Genomic DNA, 18,778 nt, shown 5'->3' with positions numbered 1-18,778 from the left:
GCGAAACGGCGACAGGAACACTAACCACTACACCTGCGATGGTGGAGTTGTGTGAAACGCACGGAAAGTCGAGCGCGAAGTGCACCAAGGCGACGTGCTGTCGAGAATACTTGGCGAGGGGTTCATGACACCAGGGTATCATGGGTAATGTAGTCTGCAAGCCAATGGCAGCCTTACATGTACAGCTAGTTTTAACATCTTTTACAGCAGCAACTGGACACAGTGACTCAAGTATTGCAGCTGAGTACGATTCTGAGGTACTCATACTTTACTGAAGTATTTAGTTACTCTCACTGTACTTACACACAGAACGATGTAAAGGCAACACAGAGATATCCTGCTGGAAAAACCAGCATAGACCAACACTAAAACCAGCAGCAAAACATAACATATGCTGGTCTATGCTGGTTTTTCCAGCAGGGTAGACATACAGTACGTCTACAAACAAATCAGAACAAAGCTACATTGGTTACAAACTATGCATACACTTTTAATACAAGCAGGTCGAAAATAGGTGCATAAATAACTAGATAAAACTGGCCAACATATAACAATAACTACACACGCCTACAAGTCAAGCTTTCTGTGGATTGTAAGCCAGTACAAATAGTGCAAAGGAATAAATATTGAATTAAAACCGCAAGCAGCGATGAAAGGGCGCTTCAGAGGCTGCAGCACACCCTGACGTGCGGGGGTCTGAGGGCCGAATCACCAATATTGAGCAGGAAATTCAAAATGGCCGACTTCGAGTTGACTTTAGGCAATGGCTCCCAGAGGCTTTTTCAGAAATACTCTTTTTATATGTACGGGTGTGATATACGTGCCTACCAATTTACGTGCATGTAAATCAAATAGGCCTTGGGAGGCGCGGTCAAGCCTCGGCGCCCTCACACAAGGCCATCAGGCGGAATTTTTTTACCCCGTCTGATGCTTGTGCCAAGTTCGTCACGTTTTCGAGCAGGTTTTGACCCTCAAAATTGCGATTATATTGGCAGAAGAAGAAGAAGAAGAACTCCTTCACGATTTGTGCTTGGGCCCTGATAAGCAGAATACTAGATTATATACTTAAAGTGTGTGGTTTTTTTGTGCAGTACATGCACAGTATGTATCCATGTCTATACACAGCGTATACCAAATGCAGGATTTATAGATGATGATACATAGGCCATAGACATGTTAAAGCACAAGCGTGTACTTTAAGCTGTGTATAAATATATCATTTGAAGGTACAGTACATTTAAAAAGAGACACTTTATTCTCATTTTCAGGTTCACAACTTTATTTTGGGTTACTACTAGAATAGGTTTACATTCTTTGATGTTCAAAAAACACGTCCGTTTTCTCATGCTGTCCAGTGCAGCAGCATCGTATTTGCCCTCTGTCTGAAATGCCTGTCTGAATACCAAGTCTGCTCTGATTGGTCAGCTCACACACACCTGAGCCAGCACTTTTCACCGTGTCTCCGATCGCCTATGTCATGTTTTCAGCTTCACTTCTACCATGAATATAGGCATAGATTATGCACGTGTGTGACGTGGTGCCATAGTGTGATGTTGACAAGTCGAGGAATCAAGGGCGGGACAACTGGCGAGGTGTCTAGGTGCTTCAGGAGCATCGTTTTCTGTGGGAGAGAAGAGCCCTCCTTGGCGCAGACTTTGGCGAAGACTTTTTAACTTTCAGGACCTTTCACATGCACAAGAACCTATGTAACACAACATGAAAAGGCACAACGGGTCTCCTTAAGAGTTGCAGGTTAATTGATTCTGTATATAACCATACAGAACGAGGGCCTGTGGGAAGAGGATGTTATATACAGAGCTCTGTAGTGCCCACCAGAGGGGAGAAGTGGGAACAGATTGTGTCCAGGGTGTGATCAGTCTGCGGTCGTGTGCTGTGTTTGTACAGAAGTCCTGAATGGTCGACAGAGAAAAACATGGTACCTTTTATTCCATTACATTTTCTAGCTTGAGTTACAAGTTATTTTAAGAATGAATTATACCATATAGAATACAGTTACAGAATTTACATGTATTTCTAAAAGTAAATACATGCTTTAATATAACGATAAAACTTTATGTAATAGTTGTTTTTATTTCATTTTTTGGATCATGGACCCAAACTTTTGGGATATAACATACTGTGGGTGCCATCTTAAAAACCTGAACCAAAGCAAGTGTAAAACAAGTAACACTAATAAGAACAGTAAGGCCATTAGTATGAGGTCTCGTGATGACGTCAGTGACGTTTTAATGAGAGAGATACTTCCCAGATTAGAACTACTGGCTTAAGTTTACTTCTTTCAAAGACTTGGCTCCGGCCCAGCTGACTGCTGCAGCCAAACAGTCCTCAACGGGGCACATGCTCTTTAGGAGGCAACATGTGTGCGTGCATGGGAACACATGTGCGTGCGTCTGCTCAGTTGAGGTTCACCGTCCTTTCCCAATCTCTCCCATCCCATTGTTTTCCATCTGGTGGACCTCGAATGTCCCTTATGTAACGGTGCATCAGAGTTCAGTCGAGGAATAATGTTTGGAGTTGCTCAAATTAGCCTCCTGGACGGACCCCTCCCATCGCCAGCACATTGAATGTGTAAGAGATTGTAAGTGCATTAGCTTAATCCCCCCTATCTGGCGTGCAGCGCGCCAAGCATTTCAGTGGACATGCAGAGAGGAGCAGAGATGGAGCTGCACACGCTAGTACTCCCCACCAGTCTGTGAGGATGAAGATACTGACAAACATCTTGTAATTTGGAGGACTTTTTGAGGACAATGTTGAGATTCATCGTGCATGTGTGGATGTTTTGGATGCTTTATGCAGGTAATGTCTACAATATGTTTACTGCGATCACAGACGGTTAATATTTAGGAATTGCCAATATATCTTTTAGACAATTTAACCACAGATGTGTTGTTTCAATGACGCCAACATCATCGTGTTTATCTGACTGTCATCTTTCCTGTTGATTGCCACAACTTTGAAGCAATTTTTTAAGCGTTTTCATAGTTGTTTGGGGGGGTTTTTTTGGTCTCTCGTCCTTACTCTGTGGGTTCATTTACACCCACACAATCATTTGTGACTGTTTGCTGACCCCCACTGACACGTGTGCCTAAAGGGGCACTATGTAGTTTTGGAGAATAAATTTGACCTCAGAATTTTGATATTTACAAAGTTAATGAAGTCATAATACAAACTCTGATTTGTTTTTTTCCATAACTGAATAAACAAGCTCTGAGGAAAATCATGTCCCCAGAACACTGTTTGAAGCTAGAAAGGTGGCAGGGTCCGCCACATATAAACAAAGTAAAACAGAATGAAACTGTGTTGTCCTTTATGGTCAGTTTGTTTATTCAGTCATGAAAACAAAGACAGATTGTTTATTTAGTCTGTATAGGCATAAAACATCAGCCAATGAAGATATTTCTCTTCTGATTAAATTTCTTACCCATAACTACGTGGTGCACTCTCTAAAGTGTGCATGCAGTTCGATGTCGGACTGTTTAAAGAAGGACCTTGGCTTGTGTTTGCCTCTCCAGGTGCTTTCTCCGCTGAGGACGTCGATGCATGTGAACAGCAGCCATGCCAAAATGGTGGCGTATGTGAGAGCCACAACGGAGGGTTCAGATGCCTTTGCTCCCAAGAGAGCCAAAATGGGCGCCTGTATGGGGGAGAGACCTGCACAACTGCACTTTCAGGCTGTGACGACAGCCAGTGCGAGAATGGAGGAATATGCTCTCCGTTACTTATAAATGATCAGCACACTTATAAATGCTTCTGCCTTGCTGGCTTCACAGGCCCGACATGCCACACTCCCACTGTCTTCTCATTTGAGTCCCCAGGCTACATGTACGTAGAGACTCAGCTTCTTGAACCAGAGGCTCCTCTTAATGTGACCCTCAGCTTCAGGTCAGCACGGCCGGTCGGCACCCTCTTGCAGCGCAGAGTGGACGACCTGCTCCTCAGCATTGAGCTGATGGATGGGCATCTCTGCCTCCGCAGCCTGAGAGGTCAAGGCTCCAGCACGCTGGTTCAGGAGCTGCCGGAGTACTTGTCCAACAACCAGTGGCACACGGTGGAAGCGTCGCTGGGCGGCGTGGTCAGCCTCATCAGGCTGCTTTGCACCGAGGGAAGCTGCATCAGAGACTCCAGCGATGAAGTCCAGCTGCTCGAGCGAGCCTCTGCTCTCCCCAAGCCGGGAACAGTGCGTCAAAGCCTCTTCATAGGAGCAGTGGGGGGGGACTGGATTTTGGGCAGAGAAGGGGATGAAGTGGACCACCCGCATGCTTTTCTGGGCTGCTTCAGAGACGTGTTTGTGGACTCACATCTGGTGCTGCCGGTTGTAGAAGAGTCAGACGCCCAGGCGAACATCACTGCAGGGTGCAGCGACAAGGACATGTGCGATGAAAGCCCGTGTCAGAACCGAGGGCGCTGTGTGAGCCAGGGCTGGAGGAGCTACAAGTGTGAGTGCCACAGGCCTCATGAGGGACGCCACTGTGCAGAGGGTAAGACATACACACTCTGTAAACTACAGCACCGCACGCTGAGTCAGATTACTGAAATGAGATTATGTGTTTTAATTAACCCAACCAGCGCACCCTTTCTTCCTTTTTCCTCTCAGAAAGGTCCAGCGTGTGGGATTGACTTTAGAACGAGCTCTTTTTATCTACAGAGGGCGCCTTTGTTAACCGCCACCTTTCTACAAACAAATCACTGGTTCTATAGAACTCTTTTAGCGAGCAACATGGGGGGATGAGACGAGGGGTGTTCAGTTGGCTGCATTCCACAACCCCACCACTGGATGTCACTAAATCCTGCACACTGGACCTTTAACACCAAATCAAACAACAGAATATGTCGTTGTCAACAATTTCCCGCCATCATTCGTCACTGTGGAAGAATTAAAACTGTTTCCTGATCCCACGCCACGATGATTAAAGAATAAGTTCACCCAAAATTAGAATTCGGTCAGCGTCGGTCAGACATTTCCGGAGCTTCACGGCAAAACAGTGTTGCCGTATTCTCCCAAACAACTGAAGGAGATGAGGAGCTGTTCTGAAAACTTAAAACCAACTGCAAAAAAAAAGAAAGAAAGTAAAATGGCTCCATACAGCTAGTCCGGCGTGATTCCAAGTCTTTATGAGCATCGTCATCCCAAATTGATTTTTTTATTTGGACCATTTTAAAACTCAAAATGTTCACCGTAGCTAAAAGACTTAGCACGCACCTTGTCTGAATTGAGTGCACAAGCTCAACTGCACATCAAGGGTGTAAATATATGGGGCCATTTCATTTATTTATATATCATACTGGTTGTTTTAAAACATATACTTCAGTTGTTTAGGGGAATTCTATGGCGCTGTTTTGCTGGGAATCTCCAGAAATCTGTTTGTTTAAAAATCACCCGGCTTTCCATCTGATTGAGGGTGAGTAGATAAAGACTGAATTTTCATTTTTGGGTGAACCCATCCTTTAAGGCTCAATTGGATGTGTTTGACTTGCATGCCGCTCTGACAGTGTGGGTTTCATTTAAATGAGGATTAGATTCACATTATTAATGAACGCCTCTCTGTGTCAACATACTTAGAAATCTTCTGAACGTCAAATGCTACATTATGTTTGGAATATTTATGTTCATTAACTGCAGCATTTAAACCCTTCCAGGCAGGACTGAATGCTGCAAAGCAGGTACAGGTCAAGCCAAGTTCAAAGTCAATGTCGCGTCCCTGCAGAAATCTTTCTAAAGACGGCGTCCCTGCGGGATGATAAAGTTAGTTAGTAGACTTTAAAGGAGCTTACAGTCCTGCTAGAATTAGCTCAGACTTATAAGTAGGTGGCATTCAGCAACACCTGAGCTGAGGATTTAAAAAACATGTGTTTCAGTAGCTCACCTGGAACTCCTCCACTTTGACAGATCAGGGAGTTGGAACTCACGCCAAGCAGAGCTATTTTCATTGGTTGGTATCCTCAGCAGCGTCATTCTTTTCAAGGAACAGAGAGCACGCGTCGTTGCTAAAGCAATGCAGGGGACAGTTCATAATGCTTATGGTCCATAGCATAATAAATCTAACGTTTTAAGCACCTGAAAGAGCAGTTTGACATTTTTTGGAATATGCTCATCTGCTTTCTGGCAAAGAGATAGGTGTGGAAGATCAATATTTGGCTTCAAGGTGAGAGTGGAATCACATCTTACTTTAAAATAATAACACTGAAATACTATGCCTGCAATATTAATGAGGTAATAATACAAACTCAAAATAGTTTTCGCTCTAATGGAATAAACAAACTGTTCTCTGAGGAAAAATGAGGTCCCAGAACACTGTTTGAAGCAAAAAGGTGGCAGGGTACGCCACATATACATAAAGTAATACCGTATGAAATGGTGCTGTTCTTTAAGGTCAGTTTGTTTATTCAGTTACTCCAGCCATTAAAACACAGAGAGTTTATTTGTCTTGTTTGTTTAGGCATAAAACATCAGTCCAATCTTTCTCTTCTGATTAACAAAATCCTCCCCGAAACTGCATCATGCACCTTTAAGTCATGGCTTTTTCTCTTCCCTCCCGTGCAGAGTATGTCACTGCGAGATTTGGGAGCAAAGACTTGGAGAGTTTTGCTGTCTTCTCATCGGATGATGAGCCGGGTGACACTGTGACTATATCCATGTTCATTCGCACCAGACAGTCCAGCGGTCTGCTCCTCATCATGGCAAACAGCACCAGTCAGTATCTGCGCCTGCTGCTGGAAGAGGGCCGGGTCAAAGTTCAGGTCAACAACTTTGAGACCCTCCTCGGCCGGGCTGTGCTTAACGACGGCCATTTCCATCTGGTGACTGTGAAGCTGGATGCAACGGAAGCTGTCTTGTTCCAGTCAGCTCAGAACCAGGGCTCCATGCGCATCAGGCCCGTCCAGGCCCACCCTGGGGATCTGGTTTACGTTGGGGGGCTGCCAGACTCAAGGGCCTCTGCCTCGTTTGGCGGCTACTTCAAGGGATGTGTCCAGGATCTGAGGATTAACAGCAAGCGGCTGCAGTTCTATCCCATCGCAACTCCGGTGGAATCATACAGCCTGGAGCAACTCGTCAACATTGCAGAGGGCTGCAGCAGTGACAACGCCTGTGCTGTGAGTTATATCAGTGCTGCTGCGTTCATCATACCGCCTTTAATTCCGTTCCTCGTCTTTAACGGCGACCGAGGACAATGTAGAGCCTACAGGAGGCTAAAGTTGATCAATCTTGGCTGTTTTCTCCTCTCTAGGTCAACCCCTGTCTCAATGGCGGATTGTGTTACTCCATGTGGGATGATTTCATCTGCAACTGCCCCCCCAACACTGCGGGGAGGCGCTGTGAGGAGGTGAAATGGTGCGAGCTGTCTCCCTGCCCCACCACTGCTGTTTGTCAACCCCGTCCACAGGGCTTTGAGTGTGAGTGTCCTGAGTCTTAAAATGTACGCGACCGTGGGGTAAAAAAGAGTCTCAGAGACTCTCTAGGAACGGCCAAGGACGGAGGATCTATGCTATCAATAGCGTGTTGTGTGCAGCCACGCTGCTATTACCGGTTTACAGGTAAAACACACTGGCACAAAAAAGGATTCACAGATAATGTATATGTCTTTTGTACCAGCCCGTTTCTGCTCCTGCTGTGTATCCGCTGAAGGGACTGTCTGCAGTGCACTCACCGGTGCAGGCACTGATTAATTACAGTGTGGCTGATTACAGAAGGGAACAGAGTTGAGGCAGGGATCCGACACAGGATTCCTCTAAGACGTGGTAATCCCCGCTCAGATTAAGTCTACCGCCACATGCCTGTGGAAGTTTATGATGACAGGTCTTCCTGGTAGTGTCACATGTTCAAAAAAAGAAAAGGGGGGGAGCCCATGATCCAGAGTGGAGCCGCCAATCGAAGCCTCTCTGCATGTGTTTTGCATACCGCCCAGCAGTGGCGGACACGGGGTGTTTGAGGGGCGGAGGGCAAAATAAAATAAAAAGGGCACCACAGAAAGACGTGAAGCGAGGACACTTTTTCTTCACTGGAGGGGCAACTTAGAGGGCACTTATCCACCAAAGGACCTATTTCAGGTGCCATTTTCCTTCCTCAACTATCTGCGCGTTAATGTTTTCAGATTCCCATGTTGCTACATGTAACCAAGCCCCCAGGAAGAGCGGCAGGCTTTTAAGCCAACCATCATCGTGGCCATACCGTGTAATTACATTTTCGCTTGATGCACTGGGGCCGAAAAATACTTTTTCCATGGGCTTACATTGAGGAATTAATGGAAAAATGAATGGAAACACTACAGTGAACATTGTTATCAAGTCTCGTCTATTTCTCTTCTCCAGGTTTGTCAAACGTCACATTTCGGGTCGAGAGCAGCATTTTGCTCTACCGCAGCAATTTGAAGATTAAGCGCCGCCTCAGCAGCGTCTCCTTCAGCTTCCGCTCAAGACAGGCGGTCACCATCTTACTTCATGCACAAAAGGACTCAGACTACCTCACTGTCTCCCTCATGGACTCTCATTTGGTCATGGACCTCCAGGCTGGGGCTAGCAAGGATTCCCACCAGGTGACACTCGAAAGCCGGGGTCCAGTCAGCGATGGAGACTGGCATACTGTGGAGCTCAGCATGGAGAACCAGACACTCCCGACCTCCAGGTGGATCATGGCTGTGGATGGAGGCAGGGAGGAGCTGAGCGTGTCCAAAACTGCTGCGGGAGACCTGGAATTTCTCAGGGAGGGAGCAGACATCTCCCTGGGGGGACTGAGCCCGGACGCCGGAGGGAAGCTGTCTGGCTGTTTGGGGCCGGTGGAGATCGGAGGCCTTCCTCTTCCTTTCCATCACGACACGGAGTTAAACCTCCCCAGACCTCAGGAGGAGCAGTTTGTGAGGATAGACCACGAAGCCACCCCACAGTACGGCTGCTACGGAGCCAGCGTGTGTGCTCCCGACCCCTGTAAGAACGAGGGTGTGTGTGAGGACCTGTTCGACCTGCACCACTGCACTTGTCCCTCCGAGTGGACTGGGCCACTCTGTCAAGAGCCAACAAACGCCTGCATCTCCAGCCCCTGCATCAACGGAGACTGCATCAACCTGCCGGGGGGGTTCAGATGTGCGTGTGAGCTAGGGTACGCCGGTGAACGTTGTGAGGTGGAAGCTGACATGTGTGAAAACAGCAATTGCAGCAACGGCGCCACGTGCCTCAAAGGTTTCAAGAGCTACGGGTGCCTCTGCCCTCAGAACCTGACAGGCCCATACTGCGAGTGAGTTCAGTTTATCAGTAGTTCTGTGATAACTTTAAAAATCGAAATGATTGGATTTTCATTTTTGTGTGAACTTTTCCTTTCATACCGGTCAAGGTCCGTCATAAGCTATGCAGTCAGTTAAGCTGTGTGATAACTGAATGATAACCTCCGAGTACTTTAACCTGTACTGATTTACAAACTGGTCTCTTGCAGTGAAAGAATGCCTGAAATCCCGTGGTACATTGAGATCAACCCGTGAGTGCTCACACAGATTAAAAAAACAAGAAAAATGAACACGTTCTACCAGTGGCAAACAGGACGACGTTGACATTTCCTCGTGTTCTTTTTGTCTTGTCAGACTTCCTCAGTTGCCTGTATCTACATGCATGGGTACAAGATGGAACTACAGCTGCTTTAACGGAGGGAACTGCTCCGAAGCTAACAACACCTGTTTCTGTCTGCCTGGCTTCACAGGACAGTGGTAGGACTTGCATCATTTTGTGGCCACTCAATGTCCAGACAGGGCCATTCAGATTTGATTTCACAGGAAATTAATTGGAATTATTTGTTGTCACAGCTGTCATTAAACATGGATCAAACGGTTACAAACGAAATGGTGATTGCCTGAATTAAAAAAAACAAAAAAAAAACGAAGAAACTTAGGTTTCCATCCGCCATCCGAATTTAGTAGAAATCTGCTCAGTAGTTTTTTCTGTAATCCTGTAACCAACCAACCAACAATCAGACACAGCTGAAAACATAAACTGCCCGGCGAAGTTAATAGTTTGCAATGGGTGCCAATAATCAACTTAATAGGTGATACTTTGTCGCTGCAGCTTGCTTCCGCTGCCTGAAAGAAGGCTTAACCGAAGTGCACCCTTGAGGCAGATTAAATCTGTGTTCCACACAGTAATGTTTGTCATGCTGTTTCCTTGTTTGTTTATTTTTATTCGGTCCTTCTTTTTCCTTCCAGGTGTGAAAAGGATGTGGATGAATGTGCCTCAGACCCGTGTATGAACGGAGGCTTCTGTGTCAACTACGTGAACAGTTTTGAGTGTGTGTGTGATATGAATTACTCAGGGATACACTGCCAAATGGACGTCAGCGACTTCTACCTGTACCTCTTCTTGGGCATGTGGCAGAACCTCTTCCAGCTGGTGTCCTACCTCGTGATACGCTTCGACGATGAGCCAGAAATCGAGTGGGGATTCCACGTCAACGATTAGCTCTCTCCTTGTCCGTTGTGATCCCCTGATTTAAATTGGTCAAGGTGGAGGCTCACATCGGATTTCATATGAATACATTTAGCAACTTTCGTGCTCAGGACTGATGTAATATTTAGTCATTAAAGGTGCAATATGTTGCAACATTCCAAAATTAACTAAGATTTTCGGTAGAAAGGTAAAGAAATGTGTTTTTAAATTATGTAAAAGACATCCGTTATGTTGCAGATACATCTATCGAAGTTAACAAGCTAACCAGCCAGCCCGTAGCCACTTTGAAGAGTGATAGACTGATAGTAAACGACACAAACACTCTCTGAGCTCCCTGTCGGGGCAGAGTCTGCTAATGCGACCAGTGGCTGAATGGTTGACTGAACTATCCAGCTGTGGGCAGCTAGTTAGCAGCAGTTTGTGGTGATATGCTGCCCCTTTTGTTTGGAGCATGAGTTTGACAGGTGGCAATTCTTGCATAATGCACCTTTAACCTGCACACAGCAAATCAGCCAGTCTGTGACGTGTTAATCTAAAGGGGGAAGCACGGATTGTTATTGATTTTCCATCACTTCTGATGGGCAGATTTGAAAACATCTACCTTGATGGTCTCAGTTGTGAAGAGGACGCTCTTCTCTTTTTGTGGCCTCTTGTGACAGGTTGATAAAACAGGTGTTTATCAACTTTTAATGTGCTGTCTACAACAGTATTAAGTAGATCATCCATGCAGAAACAACGGTGAACAGTTTTCTTAGCAACCAAGAGGCCATGTTCAAAAACATGTTCCAAGTCAGAAAGTTGTGCCCCCTTTATTGTTTTCTTTTTTAGTCACACAGGCCGTGTTTTTCCTGAACTCAGCTCAGGGAGCAAGTAACAATAAATGTACAAAATGTGTGGCACTGTATTTCATTACATTTAGCCTGCCTACACATCTTTGATAGAAGTTTCTGTTGTGTGAACTGATTTGTTTGGTAATATTAAACCATATTTATTGCAGTATATTTATATATTCTCATACTGAGAACCATACATTAGTTTGTTGTGTGCCTTAAACCTACACTTGCTATCAAATCAGTGTTCCTTTTGTTACTGTTCAGGGACACACTTTCATACAGTCAAAATCTCCTGGATAGAGATAAAATACATATCTGTATGTATACATCTGTAGAAAGGAAGTTGTGTATTCACGAGTGTGTGTGCACCTTAATATAACCTGACGAAGGCTATTCTGCATGCAGTGCATACAGTACCTGATCTGTACGATGGAAACAGAAAATAAACGTGGTGAATTGTTTGGAAACTGTCTGCTTTTTATTTAAAACTGTATATAGACATTTGTATATGTAACAAACAAAAAAATTGTCATTTGGACTATGATTCCAGTTCACAGAACTTAATTTTCTTCACAAACAAAATACACATAGCTTCTATTCAAACTTCTAAACAAACAGGTAAACTATGATGCAAAGGATGCATCCAAGAATGCTAAATTAGACTTCTAAAATGTGCAAACAAGATGTGCAGAAATGTTGACAGAGAATAACATCTGAAGACACACATGGACCGTGACAGATCAGGTTGCGACAGGCAGTCCATTGAGTAAGGCTCTGTTGGTGCACCGTGTATGTGTAAACACAAGTCAATTTATTAACATGGCTGATTAAATAATCACCATATAAATACAGTAATCATACAAGGGTTATGATTCAGTATCAACAGTGCACCTGATATAAGACTGACTCGCTCCTACTCGGGTCACTTTTAGAACTCAGAGCTGTAAGGCTGCTGTAGAGCTGCTAATGAAGCCCTACACAGACACAAGTGTGGACTGTTCATTTCCTACACTAATCAGAAGCACTACATACGTACAACTGTAACGCACTGGTCAGCCCTGTTCATGGAGCTTACAGTCACAGAGCTCTTTGTAGATCCTCTTGCGTATCTTTGGTATGTCCTTCTGTGAAAAATGCAGAGGCTTGCCGAGGGCAAGGCATCGAGAATACTGTGAAGGAGAACAAAACAGAGTCATTATGTAGTAAGCGAACAACATTCAGACGTGATTAATGATTGAAGTTGCGTATATATGGCTTGGAAAACATGTCGGTACCTCCAAGACAAAAACTCCACAGTCATTCTCGTTGGTCTGTTGTGGGACTTTCTGTGAAGGACAGCAGGGGGAGACAAGACACCACATGAGTCAGTAAGTTGGGTGAAACGCCAGCAGGTGAGACTTTTAGCCCTCGTGTGACCTCATCTGGGCCCTCCTCATAGAAATATCCTCAGTCTGAAATCCTACCTCATCTCAGTTTAGAATAACATTGTGGATCTTTGGTATTACAGAAACATGTTTCCTGACTGTATTTAGGAAAAAAGTCCCATCTTTCCTTAGGATAAGACTGAAGATTTACGTCCCAACTGAAGAATTTCCTATGTTAGGATGAAGACCTAGGGTAGACCCTGTCCTAAATTCAAGACTGAACACTGATGTTATTCTGTCAGATAAGCTAACACAGATACTAACTGGTTGTAGAAGTGACATTAATATTAGTCTGTCGTAGAAACCAATACTGATGTTAGCCAGTTGGAGAAGCTAACACTGATGTTAGCTTGTCGGAGATGCTAACAGTTACGTTAGCCAGTTGGAGAAGCTAACACTGATGTTAGCTTGTCAGAGATGCTAACAGTTACGTTAGCCAGTTGGAGAAGCTAACCCTGATGTTAGCTTGTCAGAGATGCTAACAGTTATGTTAGCCAGTTGGACAAGCAAACACTGATGTAAGCCTGTCGGAGAAACTGACATGCATGTTAGTAAATTATAGAGGCTAACACTGATATTAGCCTGTCGGAGAAGCCAGTACTATAATAAAATCAATTATTAATCAATAATCAATTATGTAATCAATAACATTAGCAATGGCTTCTCCAACAGGCTACCGTCAGCATTAGCCTCCCTAACAGGCTTAGATTAACCTGTTAGATCTGACTTAAGATCTAACAGATCTGACTTAAGATCTAACAGGCTAACATCAGTGCCAGCCTTTTCGAGAAATCAACGTTAATGTTAGCCTGATATAAATTGTATGTGTGACCTGTAAGACACACTTTGATTGGCTCTACAGGCATGACACGACAAGTACTGATTGAAGAGTAAAGTTCAGAGGTTTAGTAGCATTTTTTAAGTTAAGATATGAGGGCTGCGATAGACTGAGACACAGCCGTGAGTTTATTTTTTTGTTTGAAAGAGATGTTCTTTATGAATTGTGATAGGAAAAGCCTTTTTTAAGCAGCGGACATTATTTTTTTGCAATGAAGTCCCTGTTTTGTTCTTTTACGCCACCCCTCTATGTAGTGTGTCATTACAGGCTGTTACAACAACCGTGCATACCTCATCAAATGACACCGTCCAGCCACTTTCAAAAGCTGTTTGCTTCTTCTCCTTTGCTTCTGTCATTACGTATTTCAGGATGTTCTATGATAGGCAAGCAGAAGAAAAACAGTTTGAAGAAGTGACGATTAGCCAAGCTCAAGTAAAGTAAAGTAAAAGCAACTTAAGACGTGTATTAGAGTGACAAAAAAAGACATGAAATCTGCTGTTACCCTTGCAACCTTTTGGATTGCATTCCCTTGAGAGTCATAAATGCAGATCTTCTTTTTAACACTGTCAGCTGTCACCAGACACCAGTGAACCTCCAGGTGGATGGGCACCAAAAGCAAATTCTTCGAAAACAAATCCACCTGCACATGAAAGTAAGAAACACACACACACACACACACACACACACACAGGGTTAGTGTTTATTTTAAGCTCAGTCTCCTGATAATTCAATTATGTGTGTTTAAAGGGGCATACTGAAATTTGGAGAAGAAATTCAAATCAGAAATCTAATACTTACAATATTAATGGGGTAATAATTCAAATTTCTAAGTATTTATTATTTCCATAACTGAGTAAATAAGCTGTTCTCAGGGGAAAATAAGGTCTCAAGATCACCATTTTAAAGCTAGAAAGGTGGCGGGGTCCACTAAATATAAACAAAGTAAAGCGTATGAAACTGTGCAAGAAGTCAGTCAATGAAGGGCTTCCACTTCCAATTCAAATGTCTTCCCAATAACTACATAGTGCACCTTTCAAAGTTTATTTATCTTTTTCCCCAATCGACGCATGACAACAACAGCAATATATAATATAAACAGATATAGGATAACACCACTCCCATCTTGGACCTTACCTGCTTTGTCCATCTCTTAACACCATCATATCCTTTAGTCATGAGCTGCCTGTGGAAGAAGCTGTTGAGAAAATGGACCTAAAAGTGGAGAAATAAAACATTACAAAACTAGTTGTAAAGCTTAAATAAATTATTACTGTCTTAAAACTCTTCAAGTACAGTATGGAGTTCAAGAAACAGTAACACAAGCTAGAAAACAGGCAAATAGTCGTGTATAATCTGTTAACTAGTGAGCTTTGGAGCTCTGTTAGATGTACTGGTAGGAAGATAACCAGACTAGCTGTTTCCCCCGTTTCCACTCTTTATGCTGAGCTAACTGCCTGTACCTACATATTTAGCAATCAGACATAAATCTCATTAAACTTGTGTCAAGAAAGTGAATATGCGATTTTACCAAAATGTCCAAGAAAGAGTCAAACTATACCTTTAATTACTTGCAATATTTTAATAATCTTTAATAATCTTTCAGCCATCTAGTGTTCCGAATATAACAAGATAAGAAAGGAGTTATCTACACAGCACTTAAGATTACCTTATGATGGGCAGAGTCCATGATCAATTCTCCATACATGTTCATGACCTTAAGCAGGAACAAGACATACATACACTTAGCATAAACACTCGCTTTTGTTCATCAGAGAAATCCTTCCACTCAGAAACTGAAGCGTGTTGGATAATAACCTGGTCGTTGAGCCAGTTCTGATCTGCCAGTGTGGACAAGTCGTCCAGTGTCAGTGTGTGTTTCTTGTAGACCACCCGGAAAGAGGGAACAGGTTTCTGAATGATCGCAGCTCGGTATTTGGTAACCTCTGGGAAGATGACGTTTTTCCTGCACGGGGAAAAAAAAAAAGTATACATCCAGACCATAACAGATGACATTCTGGATGTTCCACCGATGAACACGCAACCTTTAAAGATTACTGCTGTTGAGTCAAGAGGTTTTAATCAAGTGATAAAAGATTCATGATTCATTTAGATTTGGCTGCCACTAACAATTATTTTCAAAATTAAGCGATGAGTCTAAAAAATGTCAAACATTTGGGGAAAATGCTCTGACGTGACAGCTTTTCCTCCTTCTTTTGTCCAACCAACAGTCCAAAATCCAAAGACTTTACAATCACAAAAGACAAAGAGAAGCAGAAATCCTAAAATTATGGAAGCTGGGACCAGCAGATGTTGGACATTTACTCTTAAAAAAAATTACTGAAACGATCAGCTGACCATTTATTTTCTTTTAATCAACTAATCGGTTCTAATTACTGCAGCTCCTATTCTGATTTCTGACAAAGATGTACCTGTCAATGAAATCGGCGTTAAACCTCCTCTTCAGGTGTTTCAACACGTCGCTTTTTTGTAGTGGGATGAAACTGCCGTAACTTCTGTAAAAGTCATCAAGGAATTCTAGAGAAACATGCAAACAGTGTCAGCTCAAAAAGCTGTGAAAACAAGACACATAAACCAAAGAAATGATCAAATGTGAAAGAGAGATCTACCATGGATGTCTTTCGTCAGTGCTTTAGGGCTGACATCACTTTGAGAGGACGCTGACTTTTTACTGGTGATTCTGTCAACGGCAGCTCTGAGTCCAGGCTGGTCCTGACCCGGAGGGACAGCAGTCAACTGTCCTGACGGGGCGTCAACCTCAAGCCTTTCAGCTAGTGTCCTTGTTTTTTTTAATTGTGTCGTTAACCCATGTGCATCACTGTCTCTGCTCAACAGAGGTTTGACTGTGTGTCTTAAAGAGTCCTTTATTTCACCAAGCTGCGTTAAAGTTTCTGGTTTTTGAGACGTCGGCGTTGGCATGGAGACGTTACCAGCAGAAACAGTCGTGTCCACGACCCGGTTCTGCGGGGGCCGTGAAGCAAAGAACATTTCTGACAGACTGACAGTTTCACACTGCTTCAGCCTTGTAAGCGTGTCCTCTGAGCCACCGGTATCACATCCAGGTGATGACACGACTTTGCTTTTATTTTTCTGTGACTTCACGCCGAGGCACGAGCCAGACTTTATCCCACACGCTCGTTTCTTTGCTCTCAATATCCAAAAACGGCATTTCTCTCTCCGCTTCCTCCACATCCAAAGCTGTAATTTACAGTACAACCGTCTCTTGGCTCGCCGGGAGAGATGAGAAACCCCTTTGACTGAAGACGTGAATCCCTTTTTCCTCTTTAAGTATTTGCGCCAGTGGTTTTGTGTTCGGTGCATCATGGAGCTTGATCTTCGTGTTTCCTTACGCTTCTGGTGGCTTCCTCAGTAGAGAAAGGCACAGTCCACACATTTGCTGCAATCGAGAAACATATTTGTTAGTATGCACCTACATATTTTCATCACAGTGAAAAGCAAGTCTTACAGTGGCAATTACAGATATAAATATAGAGACAACAGAAAGCGTGACAAAATGAGTAAAACCTGAAGTTAACAAAAGATAAAAGCATCTAAATCAGGAGTCAAAAGCAACTTTATACAAAGTGTGTTTAGAAAAGTGTGTTATAAATGGGCACCAATTTATCACGCCTGATCTCTACAGGCAGGGCAAATGCATAGTCATGTTTAATTCTAGCCGTTATTTTGGAACATACACTAAAATACAAAACCTTAAAATATGGAGAGGTTAACAGCGGATCCCTTTTAATCAACTGCAACATTAACATGATGTTTTAAAAAAGCTGCAATATGTAAGAATTCCTACTGCCAGCAGACAGGGGCATTATATTACCAGAGCCACTAACTACACTCTGTTGCATGAGTGGAATTACTGTTAGCTAGTTAGCAGTGCAGCTAGCCAGACTACCAGGGGAGTGTTGGGAAGACTTATTTATTCAAATGGGCATTTTTCTCACCTGCTGCTATCTAGTGTTGTAAACTGTATGCCTTTACTTGTTTTGTTATTATATCTTCCTTTTGCCATTTTTTATGGTTTTGATGTTTTATTTAATCCTTTTGTTGGTAAGAATTTTAGTTAAACACGTTCAAAATGTACTTATATTATTAACTGAATGTGAAATACAATAATTAACATTGTATTTTGTTATTAATATATATATATTGTGTTTCAGAGATATCTACTGAAGTTGGCTAGCTAACCAGCTAGCCCAACAGCTCCCTTGCTAGGGATGTACACCCACATTCCTCAGTTGCTCTGAGTTCACTAGCTGCATGGCTAACTGAGCTAACTAGCTACTGGCAGCTACAGTTAGCAGCAGTAAGTGGTTCCTCAGTCCCTTAGTTGTTTTGAGAATCAATTTGACATGTGTCCAATTCTTACATATTGTACTTATGAGTACATATTTGCCTGCATGAGTCTTACTTGGCTGAATATCTAAATGCAGGACTTTTACCTTGAAAGAAGTATTTTTATATTGTTGTACTGCTACTTTAAGGATGCCTTGGTAACAACTACTTCCCAGGGGTGAGCATCGTTTTAAGATGATATTCAACTGACCATGTCCCACGCAGTTAAGAGCACAAGCATTAATATTTGACTTCCCTCGGGCTTTGAAACCACACACGACTCACAGTGCAAGGACCCTTTTGCTAAAGTAGCTAACATAAATTACTGCCACAACAACTGGAAGTAGCCATGACTCCTGCCTTACCGTCTCTGCCTCGCTGCCGCACTGAAACTCCGGAGTGAGATGAACTCTGTGACGAAGGTCTAACAGTGACCATGTCTCCTCTTCTTGAAAATGAACGCACTTTTTTATTTAAGACGCGACGTTTCGCTGTCTGCCTCTCTCACGCTGCAGCATCATGTATACAGTCCACTCCACATTGGGAGTCGCGTGCGAAATGCGTCACTCTCACCTCGGTAGATCTTTCAAGCGCTGCCGCGGCTCGAGTTTTTGATGCGCGTATATTCTGGCTGTTACGGTACCGGTGCTCAGAGCGGCCAACAAGGGCAAACGCTTCGCAACGAGAAATCATATAAGAATAATCGTTCAAGGACTTTCTTGTTGTGTCTCAGGTCGTAGAATAAGTCAGGATTACATAAAACCGTTTCAGTTGTATAAAATAAAAGGGAAAGTCAGCTCGAGTTATGCATTCATAATTCTTAGTTCTTCCTTACAGGAGTGGTGTTAGGTGAGACATACATGAATATCACAATA

General features: G+C 43.4%; 2 protein-coding genes across 3 annotated transcripts; one reads left to right on the top strand and one right to left on the bottom strand.

The window, feature by feature from the left end:
- Positions 1–29: 29 nt before the first annotated feature.
- LOC115571936 (protein crumbs homolog 1-like) lies at positions 30–11,743 on the top strand. Of its 2 annotated transcripts, XM_030401593.1 has the most exons (9): positions 49–144; positions 2,639–2,817; positions 3,534–4,499; positions 6,563–7,113; positions 7,248–7,413; positions 8,329–9,247; positions 9,443–9,484; positions 9,588–9,710; positions 10,203–11,743. In XM_030401593.1, the coding sequence occupies exons 2-9, from the start codon at positions 2,769–2,771 to the stop codon at positions 10,453–10,455; spliced, it is 3,069 nt and encodes a 1,022-aa protein (XP_030257453.1). In that variant the 5' UTR covers positions 49–144; positions 2,639–2,768; the 3' UTR covers positions 10,456–11,743. The 2 variants fall into 2 exon arrangements, with proteins under 2 accessions (XP_030257454.1, XP_030257453.1); XM_030401594.1 differs by lacking the exon at positions 2,639–2,817 and having other exon boundaries at positions 30–144.
- On the bottom strand, positions 11,731–18,467 carry LOC115571938 (sentrin-specific protease 5-like). The gene is made up of 10 exons (XM_030401597.1): positions 18,269–18,467; positions 16,166–16,953; positions 15,968–16,073; positions 15,354–15,501; positions 15,205–15,252; positions 14,673–14,750; positions 14,041–14,178; positions 13,829–13,912; positions 12,551–12,601; positions 11,731–12,445 (listed from the first exon to the last, which is right to left on the bottom strand). Exons 2-10 carry the CDS (start codon positions 16,878–16,880, stop codon positions 12,329–12,331), a joined length of 1,485 nt encoding a protein of 494 aa, XP_030257457.1. The 5' UTR covers positions 16,881–16,953; positions 18,269–18,467; the 3' UTR covers positions 11,731–12,328.
- Positions 18,468–18,778: the final 311 nt, after the last annotated feature.

The sequence above is a fragment of the Sparus aurata genome, chromosome 21 (assembly GCF_900880675.1).
Source record: "Sparus aurata chromosome 21, fSpaAur1.1, whole genome shotgun sequence".
NCBI lineage: Eukaryota > Metazoa > Chordata > Actinopteri > Spariformes > Sparidae > Sparus > Sparus aurata.
This window is presented reverse-complemented; position numbering and strand designations above follow the sequence as displayed.